The following is a 26,613-nucleotide window of genomic DNA, read 5'->3' on the forward strand; positions in this document are numbered from 1 at the left end:
AATAGAAGAGAATAATGTAATAAAACTGTGTTTTATATCAAATGTTTATATAAAATAAAATTGTGCATTTAAAAAGTTTTGATATCACTTATAATAACACGTTTATCAGTGTTTAATTCAAATTATATTTTTATTTGTTTATTTTCTGCGTACTGTTTGACTTTGCAGGTCTATTTCTACTTTCTTTCTCTTTCTTTACTTTCTTCTAAATCCAGACAGGATGCTGACCCCTTTTCTGTTGCTCCAGCTTCCTGTCCATCAGCAAACTGATATAAAAAACTCTCACTACTATAGTATGCAAAGGCTCTAGCAAGTTCATGTGTATTACAAAAGCAACTGTCAATTTCGGTTTTCAAGTTTCTATTTCTCGGCTTTTTCTTTCCTACCCGGTTTTATGCTGATGAATGATTTTCCTCTGCTCGGTGGGCGGATCTTTAGGCGGTTGAATCACACAGCTGTCAAAAATAGCTGTCACCCAGTTTCGTGATCCAACACACACGCGCGCGCGGACGCTGGCAAGAGCAGAACCAAAAACGCGTTGTCCAGGTCCAAGATAATGTGTCCCCTCTCTTACAACTGAATCACGACGCGTACGCCACCGAGAACCGACAGATATTACTGAGTCCCCACGTTTAAAGGATTTAGCACACGGACAAACCACCACTTTAGGAATAAATTCGACAGGACGCTAACAGTCGATTTTTTACGGGTATGAAGACTAAAAAGGGTATGTAATGTTTTCACATCGAAAACTAATCTGTAGCCCAACATTGTGTCGGTATCGATACAAAATACAGACTCATATTGAAAGTTTGTTTTTATTACCAGGCGCCTGTGTTCGATATTGTTTCCGTTTCAGACAAAACAACTCCATTTTCTCTCACCATGTGCTGCTGGCTCCATGTCAACACCTCCTGCTTCCTTGTTTTACACGTTATTTAACAACCACCACTGCGAGAAAAACTACTTTTGGTTCTTGGGCTATTAAGTTTTGAGGACAAATATACTTTCTTTATTGGTTAGTTAATTTGTTTATTTATTTATAAATTTTTTTTAGCTTTTCGGTTTCTTATTTTAATTGAATTTTTAAACAATGGTCGTTAGTAAACGTAAGGGTTTTTCTTTTACTTTTTTTTTTAACCACGGTGCAGCGTGGCATTACTTCCTGGGATCCATTGTTGAGTTTAGTTTGGTGTCCTCAGGCTACGCTTCTCTGTCTACGACCTCGTGTTTCTCGCACACAATAGAGATCTTCGATATCTCGTTTTTCTTTATATAATATACGAGATTCAAAGAAATACAGCTTTATAGTTTTTCCGCTTCGTAAAAAGTGTGTGTGTCTGTATTTATATGTTGGGGGGGGGGGGGTGTTTGAAAAAGTGTGAGAAGCCGCATTCGTTTGTTTTATCTGAGATTTGTAACAAGTTATCCCTCCCCCTTCTACACAATCCCCTTTGGTTCACCTCTAACTCAGCTGGTAAATGTTTCGAAAACGCATCAAAACCCGAAGTCAGTCAGTGTAACTTTGCCTCTTTTTGCCACATTATCGTATATGACCGCATGGATGTGGCACATCAGCTGTAGGCAGAAATAAACATGCAGATCTGTAGACGTGTGTTTGTGTCCTGATTTTGGTGTTTGAGGGGGTGTGTACTATGATTAGGGTAGGTATTTTGGAGGTGGGGGTTAGATGGCTGTTTGCTTTTGCTCCTCAGTTACAAACCACACCACACACACTGATCAATGTTTTTACTACTTGATTTATTAGTTAAACGCAATGCTAAGTTTTTGTTTACCTATACAGAATTTTCAAGCAATAGTTCACATTTCAACATGCTATTTGACAGTATTCTACACAGCACAACAGAAATTTCCATTTCACTTGAAGATGAATAATGAACAAATTTTGTGGTGTGTAGGTATGCTGGCCCCTTCTGGCAGTGAGTCAGAAGATGAGGAAAACATTGCTGTCCCTCTGGATTTGTCTTCAAGTCATGGATCAGCTGTCAAAAGAAAACGGAGAGGCAACCTGCCTAAAGAATCGGTACAGATTCTCAGAGATTGGCTTTTTGAACACCGTTATAATGCCTACCCTTCAGAACAGGAAAAAGCACTGCTATCAAAACAGACTCATCTTTCCACACTTCAGGTAAATAAATATCTCTGTAGCAGTCAGTCTGCACAAAATCGTCATCTTCAGTAAACTTTAGTCTGCACAAAGGATGGGTTCCCTTTTGAGTTTGGTTCCTCTCAAGGTTTCTTCTTCATAAAATCAAAGGAAGTTTTTCCTTGCCACATTTGCCATGGCTTGTTAATCTGAGATAAATACACATCGCTCACCTTAACTCTTAAGTAAAGCTGCTTTGAGACAATGTCTGTTGTGAAAAGCACTATAGAAATAAACTTGACTTGACACATCTTATTTTAATGAGCAGCCACCTGTTGTTGACATGACTGCCAAGTTTAATTTAAATTAATGTTAACATAAAAAAAGACTAGAATATGTTTATTAAATAGGGAGATTATAGCAGTTTGAGCAACTCTGTTCATGCCCCACAGTTCAGCAATCATCTTACAGCAGTCTGTTTTTACTTAGCTCATGTTTGTGTGGGTAGGGGTGAGATTTTGAAAGGATCAAAGGCAAAACCACCTCCACATCCACCTCAATATGGAGAGAGCAACTAGTAATTAATAATTCTCCCACACTTAGTAGACTAAAAAAAGGGACTTTAATAGTACACACATTAACATCAACAGGCAATGTTGGCAATCTTAAACACTTAATGAATCTACACAAAACTAATCATGTTTGATGACTTGATAATACATGTACAGGTGAGGTCGGACAATTTTGCTAACAATTTAGCTACATCTAACTAATTAATTGGAAGGAAACTAAACTACAAAGTACAATTATTACATTTTTGTAATAATGAGATTTCATGTAATTGATTTTCAGTCTCACTATTCTTGGCTCTTTGTACATTTTGTTATGCCTTAAACCTGACGTGATTAAAAAAACTTCTAACTTTGTTTCAGGTTTGTAACTGGTTCATTAATGCTCGTAGAAGGCTCTTGCCAGAGATGTTACGGAAGGATGGTAAAGACCCCAACCAGTTCACCATTTCACGTCGTTCCAGCAAGGGGACTGAGGGCATAAATAACAGCTCACACTCACCTAAACATGATAGCTATCATATTGGCTTGCCTGTTTGCCTAGACAGTATGGCTATTTCCAGCAATTACCACAGAAAATCAGCAAAAAGGCCACCTTCACCCACTTTGGCCCGTCCCTCCGTCATTTGCCACACCACCATAACAGCTGCAGACACAAAGGTTGAAGAGACCACAGAGTTAGCAGTCTTCAGTTACCCTTTAGGCACAGGACTAAGCACTGAATTCAACACGCCACCACCTACACCTCCTGACCTGAGAGCACAGGACTTCAGTGGCTTCCAGCTGCTTGTGGATGTGGCATTGAAGAAGGCTGCTGAGATGGAACTGCAAGCTAAAAGAGTGCTGGAATTAGATGGATAGGTGGAGGAATAATATGTTATCAGAACTTTCATTCCTGGCCCATAACCTCATTGAAGTTTACTTTGCATGGAAATTGGGTATGCAGCTTGTTGCTTTATCAATTTCTAATAATTTCTATTTTTGTACCGTAAATCCAGTCAGTGCCAATTAGTTAAGACAACATACATTTTAAAGTGCCCTCTCAGTTAGTACATTTTAAGGTGTTTTGGCACATAATTGTGTATTTCATTTGTGTATATAAATATATGTATGCCTTTCTTTGCACACAGGTGACCAAAATGTTTAGACAAAGACTTTGTAGATTATGAGAAGAGAGACTTGAATCGTCTCTGTTCCAGTCTTCCACTGTTTGCAGAGGATTTTTTTTTTCTTTTTTTTTTCTTTTTCTTCACCATTCACTCTCTATTTTAGAGAATAGTTCTACAGTTCATTCAGCCTAATTTTTTGCACATTATGGCAGGTCATTTTTCTTCCTCCCTGTTTCTTTAATGTGCTGTAACCACTGATCTTCCATTATAGTATTATACTTCGTTTTTTTTTTGTTTGTTTGTTTGTTTGTTTGTTTCATGTTGTAAAGGGGGGCAGTTTCATTTTGAATTGCTGCATTTGACTTTTTTCCCCTTGGGGGGTATTCAGAGATGGCACATCTTAAATCTGGAATTCAGTGTAGAAATGGGCAGTAAAAGTGCACCTTCTCCAATCATAATCATACACATACACCTAAAAGGCACACATACACCTAAAATGACTGCCTGCACTGTCCTTTAAAAGTGCCATTCCACACCCTATCCACATTTTTTTTACAACCATTTGTGCTTGAAGATTAAACACTACATAACACACTTGTATGAAATGTGCCTTTGTTTTATTATGCTAAAACATCACTACCCACCAAAGAAATACTTTTACATAACAAAAATTGAGGCTGGAAGAATAGTTTCCAAATAGTTTTGGAACAGTTGTGTTTATCCATTGTATTCATGTGTCATGGTGTCTAACAGATTAGTTCTTTTTTATATTGTGTTTGTGGCAAATCATGCTTAAATAAAGATTTGTTTTCTCCAAAGTGACCTTGGTCCTCTAATCTGGAGGTGAAAAGATTCAGTTTTACTCTAAATTACTTAAAATAAGGAGAATGCACAATAACACTGTTCTACAATCTAAGATTAAACTCTGTGAATGAATCCTTCCAGGAGGGATAGCAACTAATTAAGTTTTTCTGCTGGCCAGCTATATGTAGTCCCCTCTAAAGCCAATTAATTTTTTTTATGCACTGAAGACATTTGGATTTAAAATTAATGAGCTGATAGCTTTCTTTACTGATCTCTCTCTCTCTCTCTCTCTATATATATATATATATATATATATATATATATATAGTGAGGAAAACAAGTATTTGAACACCCTGCTATTTTGCAAGTTCTCCCACTTAGAAATCATGGAGGGGTCTGAAATTGTCATCGTAGGTGCATGTCCACTGTGAGAGACATAATCTAAAAAAAAAAAAATCCAGAAAACACAATGTATGATTTTTGAACTATTTATTTGTATGATATAGCTGCAAATAAGTATTTGAACACCTCAGAAAGTCAGTGTTAATATTTGGTACAGTAGCCTTTGTTTGCAATTACAGAGGTCAAACGTTTTTTGTAGTTTTTCACCAGGTTTGCACACACTGCAGGAGGGATTTTGCCCCACTCCTCCACACAGATCTTCTCTAGATCAATCAAGTTTCTGGCCTGTCGCTGAGAAACAAGGAGTTTGAGCTCTCTCCAAAGATTATCTATTGGGTTTAGGTCTGAAGACTTATAGACCTTGATATAGACCTTGATATGCTTCTTACAGAGCCACTCCTTGGTTATCCTGGCTGTGTGCTTCGGGTCATTGTCATGTTGGAAGACCCAGCCTCGACCCATCTTCAATGCTCTAACTGAGGGAAGGAGGTTGTTCCCCAAAATCTGGCAGTACATGGTCCCAGTCATCCTCTCCTTAATACAGTGCAGTCGACCTGTCCCATGTGCAGAAAAACACCCCCAAAGCATGATGCTACCACCACCATGCTTCACAGTAGGGATGGTGTTCTTGGGATGATACTCATCATTCTTTTTCCTCCAAACACGTTTAGTGGAATTATGACCCAAAAGTTATATTTTGGTCTCATCTGACCACATGACTTTCTCCCATGACTCCTATGGATCATCCAAATGGTCATTGGCTTAAGACGTGCCTGGACATGTGCTGGTTTAAGCAGGGGAACCTTCCCTGCCATGCATGATTTCAAACCATGACGTCTTAGTGTATTACTAACAGTAACCGTGGAAACGGTGGTCCCAGCTCTTTTCAGGTCATAGACCAGCTCCTCCCGTGTAGTTCTGGGCTGATTTCTCACCTTCCTTAGGATCATTGAGACCCTACGAGGTGAGATCTTGCATGGAGCCCCAGTCCGAGGGAGATTGACAGTCATGTTTAGCTTCTTCCATTTTCTAATGATTGCTCCAACAGTGGACCTTTTTTCGCCAAGCTGCTTGGCAATTTCCCCGTAGCCCTTTCCAGCCTTGTGGAGGTGTACAATTTTGTCTCTAGTGTCTTTGGACAGCTCTTTGGTCTTGGCCATGTTAGTAGCTGGATTCATACTGATTGTATGGGGTGGACAGGTGTCTTTATGCAGCTAACGACCTTAAACAGGTGCATCTAATTTAGGATAATAAATGTAGTGGAGGTGGACATTTTAAAGGCAGACTAACAGGTCTTTGAGGGTCAGAATTTTAGCTGATAGACAGGTGTTCAAATACCTATTTGCAGCTGTATCATACAAATAAATAGTTTAAAAATCATATACAGTATTGTGAATTCTGGATTTTTTTTTTAGATTATGTCTTACACAGTGGACATGCACCTACGATGACAATTTTATGCCATTCTTCATGGCAAATGCTCTCAATCAGGTTGAATGGGGATTATCGGTGGACAGTCATTTCCAGGTCTCTTCAGAGAGGTTCAATAGAGTTTAAGTCAGGGCTCTGGCTCTACCACTCTAGGACAGTCTCAGTGTCTGGCTGTGTGCTTGGGGTCATGTAGAAAGGGAAGTCTTTAGCCCAGCCTAAAGGGGGCGTGACAGGTGGATTCCTGACACATATCTAACAGTAAAAAAAATAAAGAGAAAACAAGAGACAACCCTTTTACAAAGAAATTATATACCGTATTTTTCGGACTATAAGCCGCTACTTTTTTCCCACGTTTTAAACCCCGCGGCTTAAACAACGAAGCGGCTAATATATGGGTTTTTTCCTGGGTTTTTCCCGGTTTCACAAACTTCAAGCCAAAAACCTAAGCGACATAACATTAGACCAATGAAATTTCCGAACTGAAACGAAAAAAACGCACCTCACCTGTGTTCTGAGCTGCACGGCTTCGGGAGAAAAACTTCCACCGGTGGCGCACGACGATGACAAAAGATAAACTCGGGCCGGATTAATAAACCCAACGGGCCGGACAGCTGTGTGTGGCCCGCGGGCTGTAGTTTTCCCATGTCTGGTTTAGAAAGTTTGAAAGTCACACAGCTGCATTCTGGAACAAGAAATGGATGAATTCTCATGATGCTGTAACGCATCAGTCCATGCATGCCCACTGTGGATATGTTTTGGTTCACTGTGGGGCAGTGCAAGCAAGGCAGACCCAAAGTACTTCCACATCGGCCCCATGTGGGGAGTGCTACACAGACATAAATAAAAGGAGACTATCCTAGGAATATTTTCTACATGATTTTAAAAGAAAAAAGACTGGCATCAACTGACAGCTGACAACATTTTTGCCCTTTGAGGTGCATATGTAAAAACCCATAGAAAACCCACAGGCCACTGAAGCTTATCTTATTTGGGGGCCCACAGTGAGCCTCCAGGAAACTAAGGCATTTAAAGCCTACAGCAGTTTTGCCCCTTTGGTTTATAATGAGGGTTTTCTATGGGCAACCCAACAGTGGGTTTCCTTACACTGGCCTTCTGTGGCTTAGCCTATTTATGGCCCACAGTAGGCTACTTATGGATTTTCAGTAGGCAACCCAACTTTGGGGTTTGCCCAACCAGAAAACCTCTTCATAGGCTAACCCACTGCCAGGTGATGGAATTGTATTTTTTTTATCGTTTTAAAATGTTTATTTTTTATTATATTATATAAAACAAATCAACAGCAACAAATTAAATCCCATATTTAATCTTTTTATGATCCCTGGTTAGAAAATTGTCTTTTTTAGTTCTAAAAATGTTTTTTTGCACTTTTAGGATACAGTAACCCAGGTAACCCAGGCTACCAGTAGAGAGGTTAAAAGATACAGTAACAGTTTTGGGCACTTTTAAAAACTAATGGTAAAAGCAAACCAGAGAGCTGGTGAGACAAGGAAGCTACACTGATTGGATTTTTAAACCCTCTGCCTTAAATATTTCATTCAGATAGAAAAGTGAAGAGAAACGAAAGATAAATTGTATTTCTGAGCTGATAATATATCATAAAGAAGTTGTTGCCGGAGCAAGAAGTATATGAGGCGGAGATTCTGAAATAGAGATTGATGTAGGCCCACAGAGCTTTAGAGTGCCACAAAATTTTCTATTTCTCTTTACACTTCTTGTCAGACCTCACTTTTACACAGACAAACCTCAAACTAATTTTAGAAACCACAAAGTAGCTCATAATTAGCAACGTCCCAGCAAAAATAAGTATTGTACTCTCTCCACATAAATATTTTTTAATTCACACAACATAGTTATTGTTTATAAATGTATGCAAATCCAACTGAAAAAAAAAAAAAAAAAACGGTTCACGTATGTTTTTCTGATGTGCACACACATTTCTTGACTTAAAGCAAAACACCGCTCAAAACTTCAATCTGACAACACACAGCACATTCTTTGAGTGACGTTCTGGCACAAATTATCGATAAATATATATAGATCAGAACTACCATGTTCAGAGGGGGAGCAAATAGCTATACATTCTATACAAAATACATTCTTCACATTAGCAAATAAAAAGCTGGTTTAATTATCTTAGGTATATTTCACAGGTTTGTTATGACTACGATGCTGCAGCCATCCAAAAGTACTGTACTCAACTTTGTACTCAACATCTTTGTTGTCAGCAAAGCAGGGATGGAGGTTTCAAGAAGCATATTATACTTTCTGTCAGATGTTGGCCCAGAATAGTTGGCCCAGAATAGCATTAGCATTTTTCTGTTCTCTGATTGGTTGGTCAGAGGAAAACTGTTACAGTTCGACTGGCAAAACACGTGTAGCATGCTGCACACATGAATACATCTGAGTTAGGCTTTTTTATGCCTATGAAGTACAGCGCCATTTCAGCACGCGTATTACGGAAAGCTGCGGTGCACATGGCAGTGGGGCGGAGCGACACAACAAGGCACGACTGGAACCTAATGAGAAGAGCAGCAACTCTTCACCCTCCTCGAGGCAACTACAGAGTATAAAATGAGCCACGAAGGAAAACAGGTTGGAGAATGTCTGGCTCCTGACTAACTTGCGGATTTGCGCTCCCTTTTATTATAGGAAGCAGCGACCACGCTAGAGAGCTTTACGTGCCGAGCGTAATGTAATATGTATATATATATATATATATATATATATATATATATATATATATATATATATATATATATATATATATATATGTATGAATATATGTATATATAACATGTATATCTAATAATATGTTTTTAATCTAAATCATCATCTTCTTCTTTTTTAGGCTTCTCCTATTTAGGGTCGCCACAGCGGATCATCTGTCTCTACACCCGTCCTCTACATCTGCCTCTGTCACACCACCTACCTGCATGTCTTCCCTCACCACATCCATGAACCTCCTCCTTGGCCTTCCTCTTTTCCTCCTTCTTGGTGGCTCCATCCTCAGCATTCTCCCGATATAATCCATGTCCCTCCTCTGTCCAAACCATCTTAATCTCGCCTCCCTCACCTTATCTCCAAAACATCCTACATAGGCTGTCCCTCTAATAAACTCATTTCTAATCCTGTCCATCGTCAACACTCCCAATGAAAACCTTAACATCTTCAGCTCTGCTACCTCCAGCTCCACCTCCTGTCTTTTTCTCAATGCCACTGTCTCTAATCCATACAACATAACAGGTCCCACCACAGTCCTATAAACTTTCACTTTCACTCTCGCAGATACTCTTCTATCACAAATCACTCCTTCTATCACTCTTCTCCACCCACTCCACCCTGCCTGCACCCTTTTCTTCACTTATCAAACACACTCTCCATTACTTTACACTGTTGACCCCAGGTACCTGAACTCCTCCACCTTCTCCCTGCAACCGCACCACTCCACTGCCCTCCCTCTTTTTCACACACATGTACTCTGTCTTACTCCTACTGACTTTCATTCCCCTTCTCTCCAACGCGTACCTCCACCTCTCCAGGCTTTTCTCAAAGTGCTCCCTACTCTCACCACAAATTCCTGTCTAACCTCTTTAGTGACTCTTTCCCATAATTTCATGGGGTGACTGATCAACTTTATTCTCCTGTAGTTCATGTGCCAAATCGAACATGCGAATCATGAATACGGATGATCCGCTGTGGTAACCCCTATTGGGAGAAGCTAAAAGAAAGTTTTGTTCCTTTGGGTCTGCACATCTTTCTTATTTTTAAAAACTGGTACCAGCACACTCCTTCTCCATTCCTCAGGCATCCTCTCACCTTCCAGAATCTTTTTAAACAATCTGGTTAAAAACTTCACTGACATCTCTCCTAAACATCTCCATGCTTCTCCTAGAATGTCATCTGAATTTCTACTCTTTATCCTCTTAATCGCTGCTCTCACGTCCTCATTATGGGAAGGTGACTTAAAAGTCCCCGGAATTCAATTCATGGTTGCCCCTGAGAAGATCCGTACTGTATGCAAAGCTTTTATTACTTTGAATTTACGAGTGTTTTACGATGGTTACAACACTTAGGGAAGCATTCTGTAGTTAGAACTTCCCAAAAAGTCTCTGGGCCTTTAGGCTCATGGGAATGTAAATTCTTTACTATGCAGTTACATTCAAGATAAACAAATTTTTTAAACGAAATAAAATACAGAGGTATTTGTAATATAGCTGCAAGTGGTGATCATCGAGTACAAGCAGACATTGGCTCCAAGAACACGTAGCTGTAGATGACAGTTATACAATAGCAATTTCTCTTTTCAAATAAAATATAAGTCTTAAAGTATCTATTTAGGTATTATTCAATGAACTATTATTCAACGAACTATTTTAACTATGTTAACTTTATTAAAATATAATTCATTTATATGCATTTCTAGTTCGTCAATCTATTGAACCATTTCAGACTTTAAACTTTGAGATAATATGCTATCCTGTGACTCTCTCTAGTGGACAACATAAGTATTTCGGCATAAATTTCTTCAGGGTATCTAGATGAAGCGTAATTCGGGGTTAAAGTTAAATAGACAAATGATCTAGAAGGATTTTGATGAAGTAGGGTTAACAGAAAGCTCAGAATAGTGGAATAATTATATGCACTGCAAAATCCAAAATGAATTTATACTACTACTACTACTACAAAAAAAAAATAAAAACAGTACAATCACAATAGAGTTCCAGAACCTTCTGTCCTTAAAGCCTTAATGAAAATTCACTTTAATTCATTTTTATTTGTATAGCGCTTTTAACAGTGAATATGTTCTTTATAAGTAAGTTTGTCCCAGATGAGCAAAATTAATATCTGAGTCTCTTTTTACTATTCTAATTACACTATTCAGCAAGTATATAACCAATAATAACATTAATATTTAATAATGTATTCAGTGACTACTGACTTACTAAATATATTCACAGTAACAATGTGATATAATATTAGCACTTACTCCTTACTTCATTTTTTAGACATGGACAAGGGAAAGAAGAGAAGAGCTATCACTGAATTTTTCAAGGGTAAGCCTATTTATTATTATTATTATTATTATTATTATTATTATTATTATTATTATTATTAATATTATTATTATTATTATTATTATTTAATTAATTTCTGTTCTTAAATGTGACTGTTGAAATACTTAAGCAGAAATAAGGAAAATACACATTAAATCAGACATATATAAGGAAAACATTGTAAAACAATTTCTTTTTTTCTAGTAGCATACAGATTAAGAAGAGCCTTGAAGGTGAAACGCTAAGTCAGGACAGTCAAAAAGTACAGCACCTGTACCAGGCATCAATAAATACAGACAATCCCAGTGCAGGACAACACAGTACAAGTCAGCACATCCACAACACACTGTGCACACCTGGGCCAGGCAGTAAGCACAGCTTTGTCCCTGCTTACTACTACAGCAACTGCTTGAGGCATGGACACAGCAATACCTCTAATGTTTATACATAAATGGTAATAACTTATGATTTACATTCTTTAGAGATGCCAAGCACCTTTTTGAAACTTAAATGGGAGTACAGGTGGCAGCGGTGTTGGCCTCTGGAGAGAGCTCAGCAAAAAATGACAGGGCGATGAGAAAGAAAATCTTCAAACACAGAGACAGCTTAACTCACAAGAAAGCAACAGAAAAGCACAGCAGAGTCTCTCCTGGACACTACATCAAAAATAAAGATGAAATTGAGGTGTTAAAGGTTTTGAAGTGCACCCCAGGGAAGTCAATAGACAAGGCAGAGGAAGGTGTAGCAGAATTCAAAAGGTGTGCTCTTGCATTTCAGCAAAGAACTAGATTGTAGTAAATAGACTGCAGTTCCTCCAAGCACTCACTGATAGTCTCTCTTGAATGGGTGAGACTAAGCTAATGAAGATTGTAGCACCACTGAATTGCACACGATGCACTTTATGTGGCGAGGACACTTACTAGTCCTTAGATCTGTGTTTTCTGTTATGTAGCTTTATGTTGTTTTATGTTGCACCAGGGTTCTGTTGGAACATTATTTAATTTCACTGTGTACTGCGTCAGCTATATAGTATGGTTAAAATAACAATAAAAGCTTCTTGACTTGACTTGACTCCAGATCACCTTTGAGCAAAGAGCCTCTCTGCTCAATTCAATTCAATTCAATTCATTTTTATTTGTATAGCGCTTTTAACAATGAACATTGTCTCAAAGCAGCTTTACACAGATAATGTGGTGATTAAACGTAAATATGTTCTTTGTAAGTATGTTTGTCCCTGATGAGCAACTGTGGCAAGAAAAAACTCCCTGAGATGGCATAAGGAAGAAACCTTAAGAGGAACCAGACTCAAGAGGGAACCCATCCTCATCTGGGTTGCACCAAATGTCCATTTGAAGCAGATATACAATGCTGCGGGGTACAGTGATGACGATCAGAAGCAAGCTGCACTCCCGAGTCAGTGCAGCAGACCGCCGACACCAACTACAGTCCAATCCATCCTCAAAGCACCCGTTCTACTCCGGAATTACATGGAATTTGATGAGAGACCGTCCCAAGCTGCACAGAAGTGTGAAGATCCACGGAGGGGAGAGGGGCAGGAACAGTGGTCACTGGAGCCTCAGGAGCATGTTTAACTCGACCGAGAGAGAGAGAGAGAGAGAGAGAGAGAGAGAGAGAGAGAGAGAGAGAGAGAGAGAGAGAGAGAGAAGAGGGTGACAGGAAGAGAAGGATATGCATTATTAAGTGTCCCTATTGGTGTATGAAAGTTAATGTCACTGTGCAGTTTGGACTCCGGCAAGACTCGCTATGGCAGCATAACTAAAAGGGAGAACCAGAAGGTAACACAGACATGAGGGATCTCTGGGATAAGATACCACCGTCAAGATACCACACCACCGTCAACAAACCTGAGTGAACGTGTGAATGTGAGTGGACGACAGCATACAAATATACCAGTTCACCAAACATTCTATATCCATGCTCGCTCCAGATCTGAGCCTTTACCTAAGAAAAATCTACTGATAAAAGGCTTGACTAAATAAATACGTTTTCAACCTCGACTTGAACACTGAGACTGTGTCTGAGTCCCGAACACTGGTTGGAAGGCTGTTCCATAAATGTGGGGCTTTATAAGAGAAAGATCCGCCCCCTGCTGTAGTCTTCATTATTTGAGGAACCAACAGATAGCCAGCACCTTTCGATCTAAGTAGGCGTGGAGGATCATACTGGTACAGAAGTTCACTCAGATACTGCGGTGCGAGACTGTTAAGTGCTTTATACATCAGTAGTAGTATTTTATAATCAATGCGAGATTTAATTAAGAGCCAGTGTAGACTGATTAAAACAGGGGTGATGTGGTCATATTTCCTAGATCAAGTAAGGACTCTTGCTGCTGCATTCTGAACTAACTGAAGCTTATTTATGCACTTACTCGCACACCCAGACAGTAAAGCGTTACAGTAGTTTAATCTAGAAGTAACAAAAGCATGAACTAGTTTTTCTGCATCCTGTAACGACATCATATTTCTAAATTTAGCAATATTTCTAAGGTGAAAGAAGGCGATCCTGGTGATATTATTCACGTGAGACTCAAAGGAAAGACTCGGGTCAATAATCACACCAAGGTCTTTGACAGCCGTACACGCTGAAACAGAAACACCATCCAGAGATGCTACGTAATCGGAAAGTTTATTTCTAGCTGCATGTGGTCCTTGTAAAAGTACTTCCGTCTTATCTAATTTGAGCAGAAGAAAGTTATTAAGCATCCACTGTCTAATGTCCTTTACACACTTCTCAACATTGTTAAGCTGATCTCGCTCATCTGGCTTTGCTGAAATATACAGCTGTGTGTCATCAGCATAGCAATGGAAGCGAATCCCATGTTTATGAATGATTTCACCAAGAGGCAGCATATATAAAGAGAAAAGCAGTGGGCCTAAGACAGATCCTTGAGGAACACCAAACTTTACCTCATAGAGTGTGGAGAACTCACCATTTACATCAACAAACTGATAGCGATCAGTCAAATAAGACCTGAGCCAAGAGAGAGCTGTTCCCTTTATTCCAACAACGTTCTCAAGTCTAGCAAGTAGTATAGTGTGATCAATGGTGTCAAAAGCTGCACTAAGGTCGAGCAAAACAAGTAAGGAGACAAAACCCTGACCAGAGGCCAATAACAGGTCATTTACCACCTTAACTAGCGCCGTCTCTGTGCTCTGTGCTATCTGCTGTACTTTCATTGACCTTAATGTCTCCGCTGTAAGGGAACCACCAGCCATGCCTCCCTCCTACACTCAGCACACTCGCACAGCCTCGCCCTCCTACTAATTACCTTAGCCTGTCTCCAATCTACGCTCCCCTTTATGAGGAGCCCAGTTCCACTCGCTCACGGTCTGATCTACGGTGCACACTGGCGATCCCTGGATTACCCGCATTACAGATTCTACCTGAATTACAGATTATTCCTTAAAACACGGCCTAGTGCAACGGACCGTATAGAGTATAGAGATGAGATCTCTGTATAGAGATGCAACCGCAAAAGTTTACCACCGGCCGATCCCGAATAGCATTCCTTATCTCCTTACTCACTGAGAGAGGGCGCTGTCCTGGGTGATGGCTATATGGGGCACCAACGGAGCCATAACCACATAATATGCATTATTCACCAGCCACTTTGCGGAGGTGTTCTGCACCTTCACTGGGGCCGCCAAGGGTCCTCCCAGCTAGCTGATTACAGCCTCCACTTCCACACCCTGGCGGCCAGAAGTGGCTGGAATGAGACCGCTCTCCACGGGGCATACCACCTAGGATTGAATGCCGACATTAAGCTGGCTATGGCCATCTAAGACGATACGCTGGGGATAAAGGCTTTTATTCAGCGGTCTATCCGCATTTCCCAGCGGCTGGCGGCCTGTCATCCCCCAGAGAGAAAACCTGTGACGTCCTCGGGTGGAGCAACCAGTGCAGTGCCTTCACCAACTGCCCCATCCGCATCCAATCCTGATCCCCCTAGCAGCCATGCCCAGAGGATTCCCTGAAGGTAATGATTTCCTCCAGAGTACCGCTCATTCACGAATGTATTCAGGGCTTCATCACTCCATCCTCCTCCCCTGCAGACTCCAGCTTCTTCTTTGTAGAGAGAAAAGGAGGAACACTCCAGCCCTGCATCAACTATCGCAACCTGAATGCCCAAATCGCTTCTTCCGTACCCGCTCCCCCTAGTCCCACCTGACCTAGGGGATCTACGGGGTGCGCGGATCTTCACAAAACTAGACCTTCGCAGTGCATATAACCTGGTACGCATCTGCAAGGGGGATGAATGGAAGACAGCCTTCATCACCCCCTCTGGGCACTACGAGTACCGTGTCATGCCATATGGTCTTTCCATTTCCGCCACAGTGTTCCAAACCTTTATGAATGAAGTGTTTAGGCCACTTCCCCACTGGTTCATGATGGTGTACATTGACGATATCCTTATCTTCTCATGATACCCTACGGAACACCGTGGCCATGTCACCCAAGTCCTAAAGTTCACGAAGCCAAGTCCCGGCTTCGGGAACACAACCGTTACCTTAACCTGGAGAAGTGCGAGTTCCACCGGCAGGAGGTGAAGGCAGTGCAGGACTGTCCAGAAATGCCCAAGAAGCTTTAGCGCTTCCTCGGATTCTGCCAAATTCTACCCACCGTTTATCCAGGGCTTCAGTCTGGTCACTGCCCCGCTCACCTCCCTCCTGAGGGGGACGGACAAAACTCTCGCATGGACCCCAGAGGCTGAGCATGCATTCCAGGAGCTGAAGAGAAGATTCAGTGTTGCTCCTCTCCTGCGACACTAAGACTTACGGCTCCCGTTCGTTGTGGAGGTAGATGCCTCCTCTACCGGCACAGGGTTCACCTTATTCCAGCATTTGGAGAACCTCCCATGGCTGCGACCCTGGGCTTACTTCTTAAGGAAGCTTTCCTCTGTGGAACAGAACTACGATGTCAGGAACCGGGAGCTTTTTGACCGGGTGTTGTGTGGCCCGGAATGAGCGGGGAGGTTGCACGCTATGTCCAGGTCTGCCCTCTCTGTGCGATATCCAAACCCCACAGCACTTATGGGAATGATAGATGAATGAGCAACAGTGAGCAACAGTATGGTTTCATGCTGAGGAAGAGCACCATGTATGCCTTATTTGCTTTGAGGATGTTGATGGAGAAGTATAGAGAAGGACAGAATGAATTGCATTGTGTATTTGTGGATTTAGAGAAAGCGTACGACAGAGTGCCAAGAGAGGAGTTGTGGTATTGTATGAGGAACTTAGGTGTGTCAGAGAAGTATGTGAGGGTAGTGCAGGACATGTATGAGGATGTGCAGTAGGAACGACATACTGGTTCAGGGTGAAGGTTGGACTACATCAAGGATCGGCCCTAAACCCTTTCCTGTTTGCAGTGGTGATGGACAGGTTGATGGACGAGGTCAGACAGGAGTCTCCCTAGACTATGATGTTTGCGGATGATATTTTGATTTGTGGTGAGAGTAGTGAGCAGGTTGAGAAGAGCCTGGAGAGGTGGAGATATGCGCTGGAGAGAAGGGGAATGAAAGTCAGTAGGAGTAAGACAGAGTACATGTGCGTAAATGAGAGGGAGGTTGGTGTGGATGAATATGCTATGTGAACATGATGAACATGCTATGTGGTTCCTCGCTTAGGTAACCTTTATACACCAGACAAAAATACCCTGCGGTTTCTAGCCTAGCTAATCCGCTTGTTGTTGTTAAAATTTTGCACACTCTGCAAAACTGCACCGGTTTATTCTGCAATACTATTCTCCAATAAACCTATCATACTCTTATCACAACTATCTCTATTTTGTTTACATTATTTTTGTATTCTACTCTATTTTTATAACTAAACTAGCTAGATATGCCAGTAACCCATGGGATCGGGAAAGGCCAGCCCATTAGAATTTTAAAAGGTGACAGTTTAGTAGTTGAAGACAGAGTCATTCTCGTTTCTTTGAGTACTGCCGGGAGAACAACAGTCCAATTTCGGCCTGTTTCAAATTTCCTTCTGGTGGCATATGTGTGAAATCGATCTGTAGGTGTTGGAAGGGTTGCTCAGGAAAAGTAAGCGCATCATGTCGTACAGGTCAATGTATGTTAGTTTTGGCACAAGTCAAACCTGAATCTAACACTAGCTTGGTTGTTTTAGCTACATCAGCAATACAGTATGATGAGTTTATAGCCTGTGTGACTTTAGCTGTGCTAATGTGTGATATCCCATGGTAATGCTTCACCAACACTATCAAAGCTAGTTTAGGCAGAGCAATTTTTTTCATTCATTCATTCATTTTCTCCCGCTTATCCGTAATTCGGGTCGCGGGGGCAGCAGTCTAAGCAGGCCCCCGCCTTCGACTGCTGCCCAATCCTCACAGCACTTGCAATTTTTTTCATCTACATCTCTAATGATACCAGCAGAATATGATTTACATTGTTTAGAAGCCCAATACTTTATGTCCTCCTCCACTTCTGACTCTGAAGTATGTTTTAGGTCAGGATCTCAGGATTTTTTCTGTACTGTGTCCAAATCTACTGGTTGTTTTGCTGCTTCCTTAGCTACTTTATCCGCTAACGTGTTTCCCCGAATTTCCTCCGAACTTCCTGCGGCATGTCCATTAACCTTAACTATGGCCGCTTTGGCAGGAAAATGATCAGTATTTCAGAGGTCCCCTATGAGATTAAAATGTGCTATGGGCTTTCCATCAGCTGTTTTAAAGTGTCTTTGCTTCCATGTTTCGGCAAAATCATGCACAACATCATAAGCATACTTAGAATCAGTGTATATAGTCACTACTTTACCTTCAGACAACCGACATGCTCTTGTAAGTGCGACCAACTCTGCAGCTTGTGCAGATGTGTATGGTAATGGTTTAACTTCAACTATTTCATTAGGTAAACTTACAACCGCATATCCACATAAATACACATCAGAGGGTTTTGAACACGATCTATCTACATATAGGCAATCCCCCCCTCCAGGGCCGTATCTAAAAGATCGGGCTTACAAGAGGTCTCTTGTTCAATATGCTTAAGCCAATCGTGTGCGTCAATGAAAGCCATCTAAGATAATAAAGTCTAGCACAGGGGTCACCAACGTGGTGCACGCAGGCACCAGGTCGCCCACAAGGACCACACAAGCCTGTTCTAAAAATAGCTGTTTCCTACCTTGTTAAATCATTGTTAATAATTATTGTGAGAAATCTATGTGAAGACACTGACATACTGAGGTGTCAAACTCAGTGTCAAATCCGGCCCGACGTACAATTATATCCAGCCCTCGAGATGATTTAATAAAGATCTATTATTATTGTTAATAATGTCCCGGCGATATAAAGCGCTGATGACACAAACTACAGATCCCATAATACAGCGCTTCAGCTGTCTTACCGAACACTAGGCGACCTGGGAAAATTCCAGCGTCAAGCTTCTGTTGATGTATTTAACCCTATTGTAAAGTTATTGTGAAGCCCCTCACAATGGCGAAGAGAAAAGTTGATTCTGAAAACAGAACGTTTCAAAAATGATGGGATTCTGAGTTTATGTTTACTGACACTGCCGGTAAATACGTGTGTGTTATTTGTGGAGCGAATGTGGATGTAATTACGGAATTGAATCTAAGAAGGAACTACAAGACAAAACATCAGGAGAAGCTGAAGAACCTAAATGCAGAGCAGAAGATACAGAAAGTAGAAGAGTTAGAGAAAAATCTGACATTTCAGCAGAAGTTTTTCACCAAAGCAAAATCACGAAGTGAAGCTGGTGTGAAAACAGAGGAGAAATCAGAGTCACATCAGCCGGTTATTTACTGATGGAGAGTTTCTGAAGAGCTGCATGATGAAGCTGTGAGATGTCTGGTGTTTGACAGGAGATATTTTTATGGAGAGCAAAATATTTTTGTTTATTTGAAGTTTAAGATAATTTTTTTATAAAATGGCATAAAAGCAAATAAATCTGATTGTTTTGATTTGTTGTTATTTTAACATTTACTTAAAAGCACAATTTTTATTTTTTTGTTCAGGGTTTTTTCGCAGCATGTTTATATTTCTAACTTATATAATTTTGACAGGATATATTTTAATGGACAGCTATTTATTTAAAGTTTAAGTTGATTTTATTCTGGAATAATATTCCTGTCTCTTTTTAATTATATTTATGTTCAAAAAACATTGTTTTAGTGTGTTCAATAAATGTTTATCCTGTTCGGCCCGTGATCTTAAGTGTGCTTTGAGTTTTGGCCCCCTGTACTAGATGAATATCATTAATTAGATTAGATTAGATTAGATTCGATTCAACTTTATTGTCATTACACATGTACAAGTACAAGGCAACGAAATGCAGTTTGGGTCTAACCCGAGTGCAATAACTGCAAGTGCAGGATATATAGTTTTTACATGAATTTACATAGTTAAATAAAATGAAATATAGACTATAAACAGTAATTTAAAGATGTATCTGTACTATAAAAGTAGTATACAGATGAATATATATATATATATATATATATATATATATATATATATATATATATATATATATATATATATATATATATATATATATATATATTCATATTCATCTGTAATTATATTCATAGTACTTATATATTCATATTCATTTGTAATTATATTCATAGTACAAATATATATATATATATATAATATATATATATATATATATATATATATATATATATATATATATATATATATATATATATTTGTACTATGAATATAGTACAAATATTTCAAAGAATTCATAGTACAAAAATATATATATAATATATATATATATATATATATATATATATATATATATATATATATATATATATATATATATTATATATATATATTTGTACTATGAATATAATTACAAATGAATATGAATATATAAGTACTATGAATATAATTACAGATGAATATGAATATATATGTACTATGAACAATAATATACAGATGAATATATATATATATATATATATATATATATATATATATATATATATATATATATATATATATATATATATATATATATATATATATATGTATATTTTTTATAAAATTGTATTGTATATATACCCATTCTCTGTGTATAGTAATAGGCATCTGTATATCATGTTCACAATATATATATATATATATATATATATATATATATATATATATATATATATATATATATATATATATATATATATATATATATATATAAATATATATGTATTGTGAACATGATATACAGATGCCTATTACTATACACAGAGAATGGGTATATATACAATGGTGATAAGTTAATGGTGAGCAGCAATTCAAAAAAGAGCAGTGTGCAAATGAGCAAAGGTTTGTGTAAACAGTCCGTGCAATAACAAAGTATGAGGTGAAAAATAATCAGTGTCTTGGTGAGCATAAGTTTTTGTTCAGACAGTCCAGCAGGAAAGTGACGGAGTGTGAGGTGTGGGGGGAAATGTGTGGAAATGTGGCTCCTTTGTCTTGGAGGTGTTAAGGAGCAGGTTATTGTTATTGCACCATGTGGCTAGGTGCTGGATCTCCTCCCTGTAGGCAGTCTCATCGTTGTTGGTGATGAGACCGGTCACGGTAGTGTCATCTGCAAACTTGATGATGGAGTTAGATCCATTCACAGGCCTGCAGTCAGAGGTGAAGAGGGAGTAGAGGAAGGGGCTCAGCACACAGCCCTGTGGTACACCAGTGTTGAGTGTGATGGTGTTGGTGCAGCTGGAGCCAGATCGAACCTGCTGGAGTCTGTTGGTCAGAAAGTCCATGACCCAGTTGCAGGAGGAGGTGTTAATGCCCAGATCTAGAAGTTTGGCTATTAACTTAGATGGAATGATGGTATTGAATGCTGAGCTGAAGTCAATGCAAGGTGTGAAACCACCCACTGGTCCAATGGCGGTCTCCAGAGGCGTGGCGAAGGATTCTCGCGCGTTCTAGTCTTTCCTTTCACATTAGATAATAAGATTTGGATTCATGCATTTCTTCATTTTGGTTATTAACCTCTTATCTGACTCCAATTTGATAAAACATAATTAATATTTGCATAGGTTGTTATTTTACTAATAGTATAATTTGGATGGATGTTTGTTTAGTTATTCTGATTAAGCTCTGGCATTACACTCGTTCATTTGGTTCTCATAGTCGCACATGATCCTAGTATGGGCCTTATATTTAATATACTAGTCAACGGTCGTAAGCGAATCAGTATTGGTCGCTGCCAGAGGTTGGACTATACGCTTCAGCAGCCGCTCTCTGCGTGCTCAACTTTAAACATACTTTATTTAGTCCCCTTAGAGGTAACACTTAATTATTACAATAATTATTTCTAACCAAAGGCAATGAATAGAATAATATTGCAATAATCAGAGGTTGAGGCTGTCACTCCCAACAAAAACCTTAACATCTTCAGCTCTGCTACCTCCAGCTCCACCTCCTGTCTTCTACTCAATGCCACTGTCTCTAATCCATACAACATCCCAGGTCTCACCACAGTCCTCTAAACTTTCCCTTTCATTCTTGCAGATACCCTACTATTACAAATCACTCCTGTCACTCTTCTCCACCCACTTCAACCTGCCTGCACTCTTTTCTTTACTTCTCTAACACACTCTTCATTACATTGCACTGTTGACCGCAGGTACCTGAACTCCTCCACCTTCTCCACCTCTTCTCCCTGCAACCACACCACTCCACTGCCCTCCCTCTCATTCACACTCTGTCTTACTCCTACTGACTTTCATTCCCCTTCTCTTCAGCGCATATCTTCACCTTTCCAGGCTCAACCTGTCCATCACCACTGCAAACAGGAAAGGGCTCAGGGCCAAACTTTGATGTAGTCCAACCATCACCCTGAACCAGTCTGTCGTTCCTACTGCACACTTTACTGTGGTCACACTGTCCTCATACATGTCCTGCACCACCCTCACATACTTCTCTGACACACCTGACTTCCTCATACAGTACCACAGCTCCTCTCTCGGCACCCTGTCGTACGCTTTCTCTAAATCGACAAATACACAATGCAATTCCTTCTGTCTCCTTCTCTATACTTCTCCATCAACATACTCAAAGCAAAGGATGGTGCTCTTGGATGGTGGTCTTCCTCGGCATGAAACCATACTGTTGCTCACAGATGATCACCTCTTCTCTCAGCCTGGCTTTCACTACTCTTTCCCATAACTTCATGGTGTGACTGATCAACTTAATTCCCCTGTAGTTACTGCAGGTCTGCACATCTCCCTTATCGGTACCAGCACACTCCTTCTCCATTCCGCAGGTATCCTCCCACCTTCCAGAATCTTGTTAAACAATCTGGTTAAAAACTCCACTGCCATCTATCCTAAACATCTCCATGCTTCTACAGGTATGTCATCTGGTCCAACCGACTTTCCACTCTTCATCCTCTTAATCGCTGCTCTCACGTCCTCCTTACTAATCCTATCTACATCCTGCTTTACCAAATCCACATCATCCAACCGTCTCTCTCTCTCTCTCTCTCTCTCTCTCTCTCTCTGATTTTCCTCATTCATCAGATGCTCAAAATACTCCCTCCACCTTCTCAACACACTCTCCTTACTAGTCAACACATTTTTCTCTCCATCCTTTATTGCTCTAACTTGCAGCACATCCTTCCCAGCTCGGTCCCTCTGCCGGGCCAATAATAGTATAAATCCTTTTCTCCTTCCTTAGTGGCCAACCTCTCATAAAGCTCCTCATATGCCTTTCCTTGGCTTTCGCCACATCACTCTGTACCTGCTGCCGCATCTCCTTGTACTCCTTCCTCTACTTTCCTCATCACTCTGTCTATCCCACTTCTGTTTTGCCAACCTCTTTCTCCTTATGCTCGCCTGCACTTCCTCATTCCACCTCCACGTCTCCTTGCCTTCCTTTCTATTTCCAGATGTCACACCAAGTACTTTTCTAGCTGCCTTCCTTATATCACACCTGCCATAGTTTCCCAATCACCCAACACCTCTTCACCACCACCGAGCCCCTTTCTGACCTCTTGCCTGAATCTCACACTACACTCTTCCTCCTTCAGTTTCCACCATCTTATTCTTCTTTCAGTCCTCACTTTCCTTCTTTTCTTCTTCGCCTCCAAAACCATCATACAGACCACCATCCGATGCTGCTTAGCTACACTGTCCCCTGCCAACACCTTACAGTCTCCAATCTCCTTCAGGTTGCATCTCCGGCATAGAACATAGTCCACCTGTGTTCACCTTCTTCCACTCTTATACGTCACCCTATGATCCTCCTTCTTCTTAAAATAAGTGTTCACCACTGCCATTTCCATCCTTTTAGCAAAATCTACCACTATCTACCCTTCCACATTCCTCTCCTTAAAACCATACCTACCCATCACCTCCACATCACCTCTGTTCCCTTCACCAACATGCCCATTAAAGTCTGCCCCAATCACCAATCGTTCTTTCCTAGGTACACTATCTACCACTTCATCTAATTCACTCCAGAATCTTTCCTTCTCCTCCATCTCACAGCCAACTTGTGGAGCATATAGGCACTGATGACATTTATCATCCCTTCAACTTCCATCTTCACGTTCATCACCCTATCAGAAACTCTCTTCACCTCCACTACACTCTTACTGTACTCTTGATTCAGAATCACCCCTACACCATTTCTCTTTCCATCCACACCATGATAGTTTGAACAGTTTGAACCCACCTCCAATGTTCCTGGCCTTACTCCCTTTCCACTTGGTCTCCTGAACACACAACATATCTACCTTTCCTCTTTCCATCATATCAGCTATCTCTCTCCCTTTACCCGTCATAGTACCAACGTTTAAAGTACCAACCCAAACCTCCACTCTCCTACACTACTCTCCTTTTCCTGCCGTCTCTGTAGATGTCTTCCTCTTCTCCTTCTCCTCCTTCGGCCAACAGTAGCCCAATTTCCAATTTCCACCGGTACCCTGTCGGCTAACGATGCCTGTGGCGGTCGTTGTTAACCCGGGCCTCGACCGATCCAGTATAAAATTCTGATTTGTGATCTGCATATTTGATTTGGCACATGTTTTACGCTGGAGGCCCTTCCTAACGCAACCCTCCCCATTTACCCGGGCTTGGAACCGGCACTTAGAGTGCACTGGCTTGTGCCTACCTAATGGCTGGGTTAAAATTTTTTTAATAAAAACAATCACCTTTTTTTTAATAAAAGAATAGAAAATTTCTTTTCAAACCATTGATTATCACATTTTGCGATGAATATTTTCACTTTCAATGGTTTTTAGTTAATAATGCTTATGAATATGAAAAGTCATAATTTCACAATAACTTAATAATAAGTAGTTTACCTATTCATTTCATATTTATAAGGGAAAAGTCATTGTTATGTCAAAACATGGTATATCATGAAACCTTTTTCGTTCATTGATCTTTTAACAATTCTAAGTAAAATTATGCTTTTGAATAATTTGCTTTTGAAAATTCATATTTTCACAATAACTTGTAAAAACTTGTTCATTTCACGTTTATCATTGAATTATTGCACTTTTTAACAGTTTGTCATGGAATTATTCTGATGAGAATTAATATTTTAGCAATTTTTTGCTTACATGTTGCATTCTTTTTACTGTTTTCCTTTAAATGATGCTTATGAATATGAAAATTTATATTTTCATTTAAACTATCACATTTTTGATGGAAAATATCATCTTTTTTGTCAAAACATGATTTGCATAGTAATTTTTTTGTTTTTGATTCACTTATGGCACTTTTTAAAGGTTTTACATGATCATATGATTTATATTTTCAGAATTATTCATATTTTTATGGTAAAGGTTAACGTGTTTTAATGAAATTATGTTTTTTTTAATGGAAAATTATATATTTGAATGAAACAATCCATCTTTTAATTAAAAAAAAAGTCATTATTAAACCAGTCAAGTTTTGTGTAGAATTTTTGCACTTTTAATGGTTTTTAGTTTAAGGATGCTAATGAATATGAAGTCATATTTTTCACAATTGTTTTTTAAAAACTTGATTTGTCATATAACGTTTCTTTATTAAACTATTTCACTTTGTTTAACAGTTTTTCATTAACTTATTCCTTTGTATATAAATTTTTTTTTTTTTCCCAGCTTTTCATGAAATTTCCTTTGGATAAACAAATTCCTATTTTACCAGTTTATTTCATAAAATTATTATTTTTACCAAACATGGTTATCATGAAACCTTTTTCGTTCACTTATTGCACTTTTCTCAGTGGATTGGGGCAGACTTTAATGGGCATATGTAGGTGAAGGGAACAGAGGTGATGAGGAGGTGATGGGTAGGTATGGTTTTAAGGAGAGGAATGTAGAAGGGCAGATGGTGGTAGATTTTGCTAAAAGGATGGAAATGGCAGTGGTGAATACATATTTTAAAAAGAAGGATGATCATAGGGTGACCTATAAGAGTGGCGGAAGGTGCACACAGGTGGACTATGTTCTATGCAGGAGATGCAACCTGAAGGAGATTGGAGACTGTAAGGTGTTGGCGGGGGACAGTGTAGCTAGACAGCATCGGATGGTGGTCTGTAGGATGGTTTTGGAGGCGAAGAAGAAGAGGAGGAGGGTGAGGAATGAAAGAAGAATAAGATGGTGGAAACTGAAGGAGGAAGAGTGTAGTGTGAGGTTGAGGGAAGAGGTCAGACAGGGGCTTGTTGGTGGTGAAGCGGTATTGGATGATTGGGTAACAACTGCAGGAGTGATGAGGATAGCAGCTTGAAAGGTACTTGGTGTGACATCTGGAAATAGAAAGGAAGACAAAGGTGGTGGAATGAGGAAGTGCAGGAGAGCATAAGGAGAAAGAGGTTGGCAAAACAGAAGTGGGATCGACAGAGTGATGAAAAAAGTAGGCAGGAGTACAAGGAGTTGCGGCAGCAGGTAAAGAGGGATGTGGCAAAAGCCAAGGAAAAGGCATATGAGGAGCTGTATGAGAGGTTGGACACTAAGAGAGGAGAAAAGGATTGGCCAGGCAGAGGGACCGAGCTGAGAAGGATGCACTACAAGTTAGAGCAATAAAGGATGAAGATGGAAATGTGTTGACTAGTGGAGTGTTGTGAGAAGGTGGAGGGAGTATTTTGAGCAGGTAATGAATGAG

The 26,613-nt window shown here is 39.8% G+C and overlaps 2 protein-coding genes across 3 annotated transcripts in view; both read left to right on the forward strand.

Annotated features, from left to right (window-relative positions):
• The first annotated feature begins 457 nt into the window (after positions 1-457).
• tgif1 (TGFB-induced factor homeobox 1) lies at positions 458-4,603 on the forward strand. 2 transcript variants are annotated; one of them, XM_083539153.1, is made up of 3 exons: positions 458-727; positions 1,920-2,149; positions 3,040-4,603. In XM_083539153.1, exons 1-3 carry the CDS (start codon positions 712-714, stop codon positions 3,535-3,537), a joined length of 744 nt encoding a protein of 247 aa, XP_083395279.1. In that variant the 5' UTR covers positions 458-711; the 3' UTR covers positions 3,538-4,603. The 2 variants fall into 2 exon arrangements, with proteins under 2 accessions (XP_083395279.1, XP_083395280.1); XM_083539154.1 differs by lacking the exon at positions 458-727 and adding an exon at positions 760-1,018.
• Positions 4,604-13,397: 8,794 nt separating this feature from the next.
• The window catches only part of LOC310724664 (uncharacterized protein), a 391,691-nt gene continuing 378,475 nt past the window's right edge, over positions 13,398-26,613 (forward strand). Inside the window, exon 1 of the mRNA XM_083538928.1 lies at positions 13,398-14,061. The gene's annotated coding sequence lies outside the window, so the exon portion shown is untranslated. The remainder of the gene's footprint in view (positions 14,062-26,613) is intronic.

This window comes from Silurus aristotelis, assembly GCF_946808225.1.
Source record: "Silurus aristotelis genome assembly, chromosome: 1".
Lineage (NCBI taxonomy): Eukaryota > Metazoa > Chordata > Actinopteri > Siluriformes > Siluridae > Silurus > Silurus aristotelis.

Excerpts from the sequence above, each read along its gene's own strand:
- tgif1 (XM_083539153.1), top strand. Across the intron at positions 2,150-3,039 it reads CTCATCTTTCCACACTTCAG|GTTTGTAACTGGTTCATTAA; the intron begins GTAAATAAATAT and ends ACTTTGTTTCAG.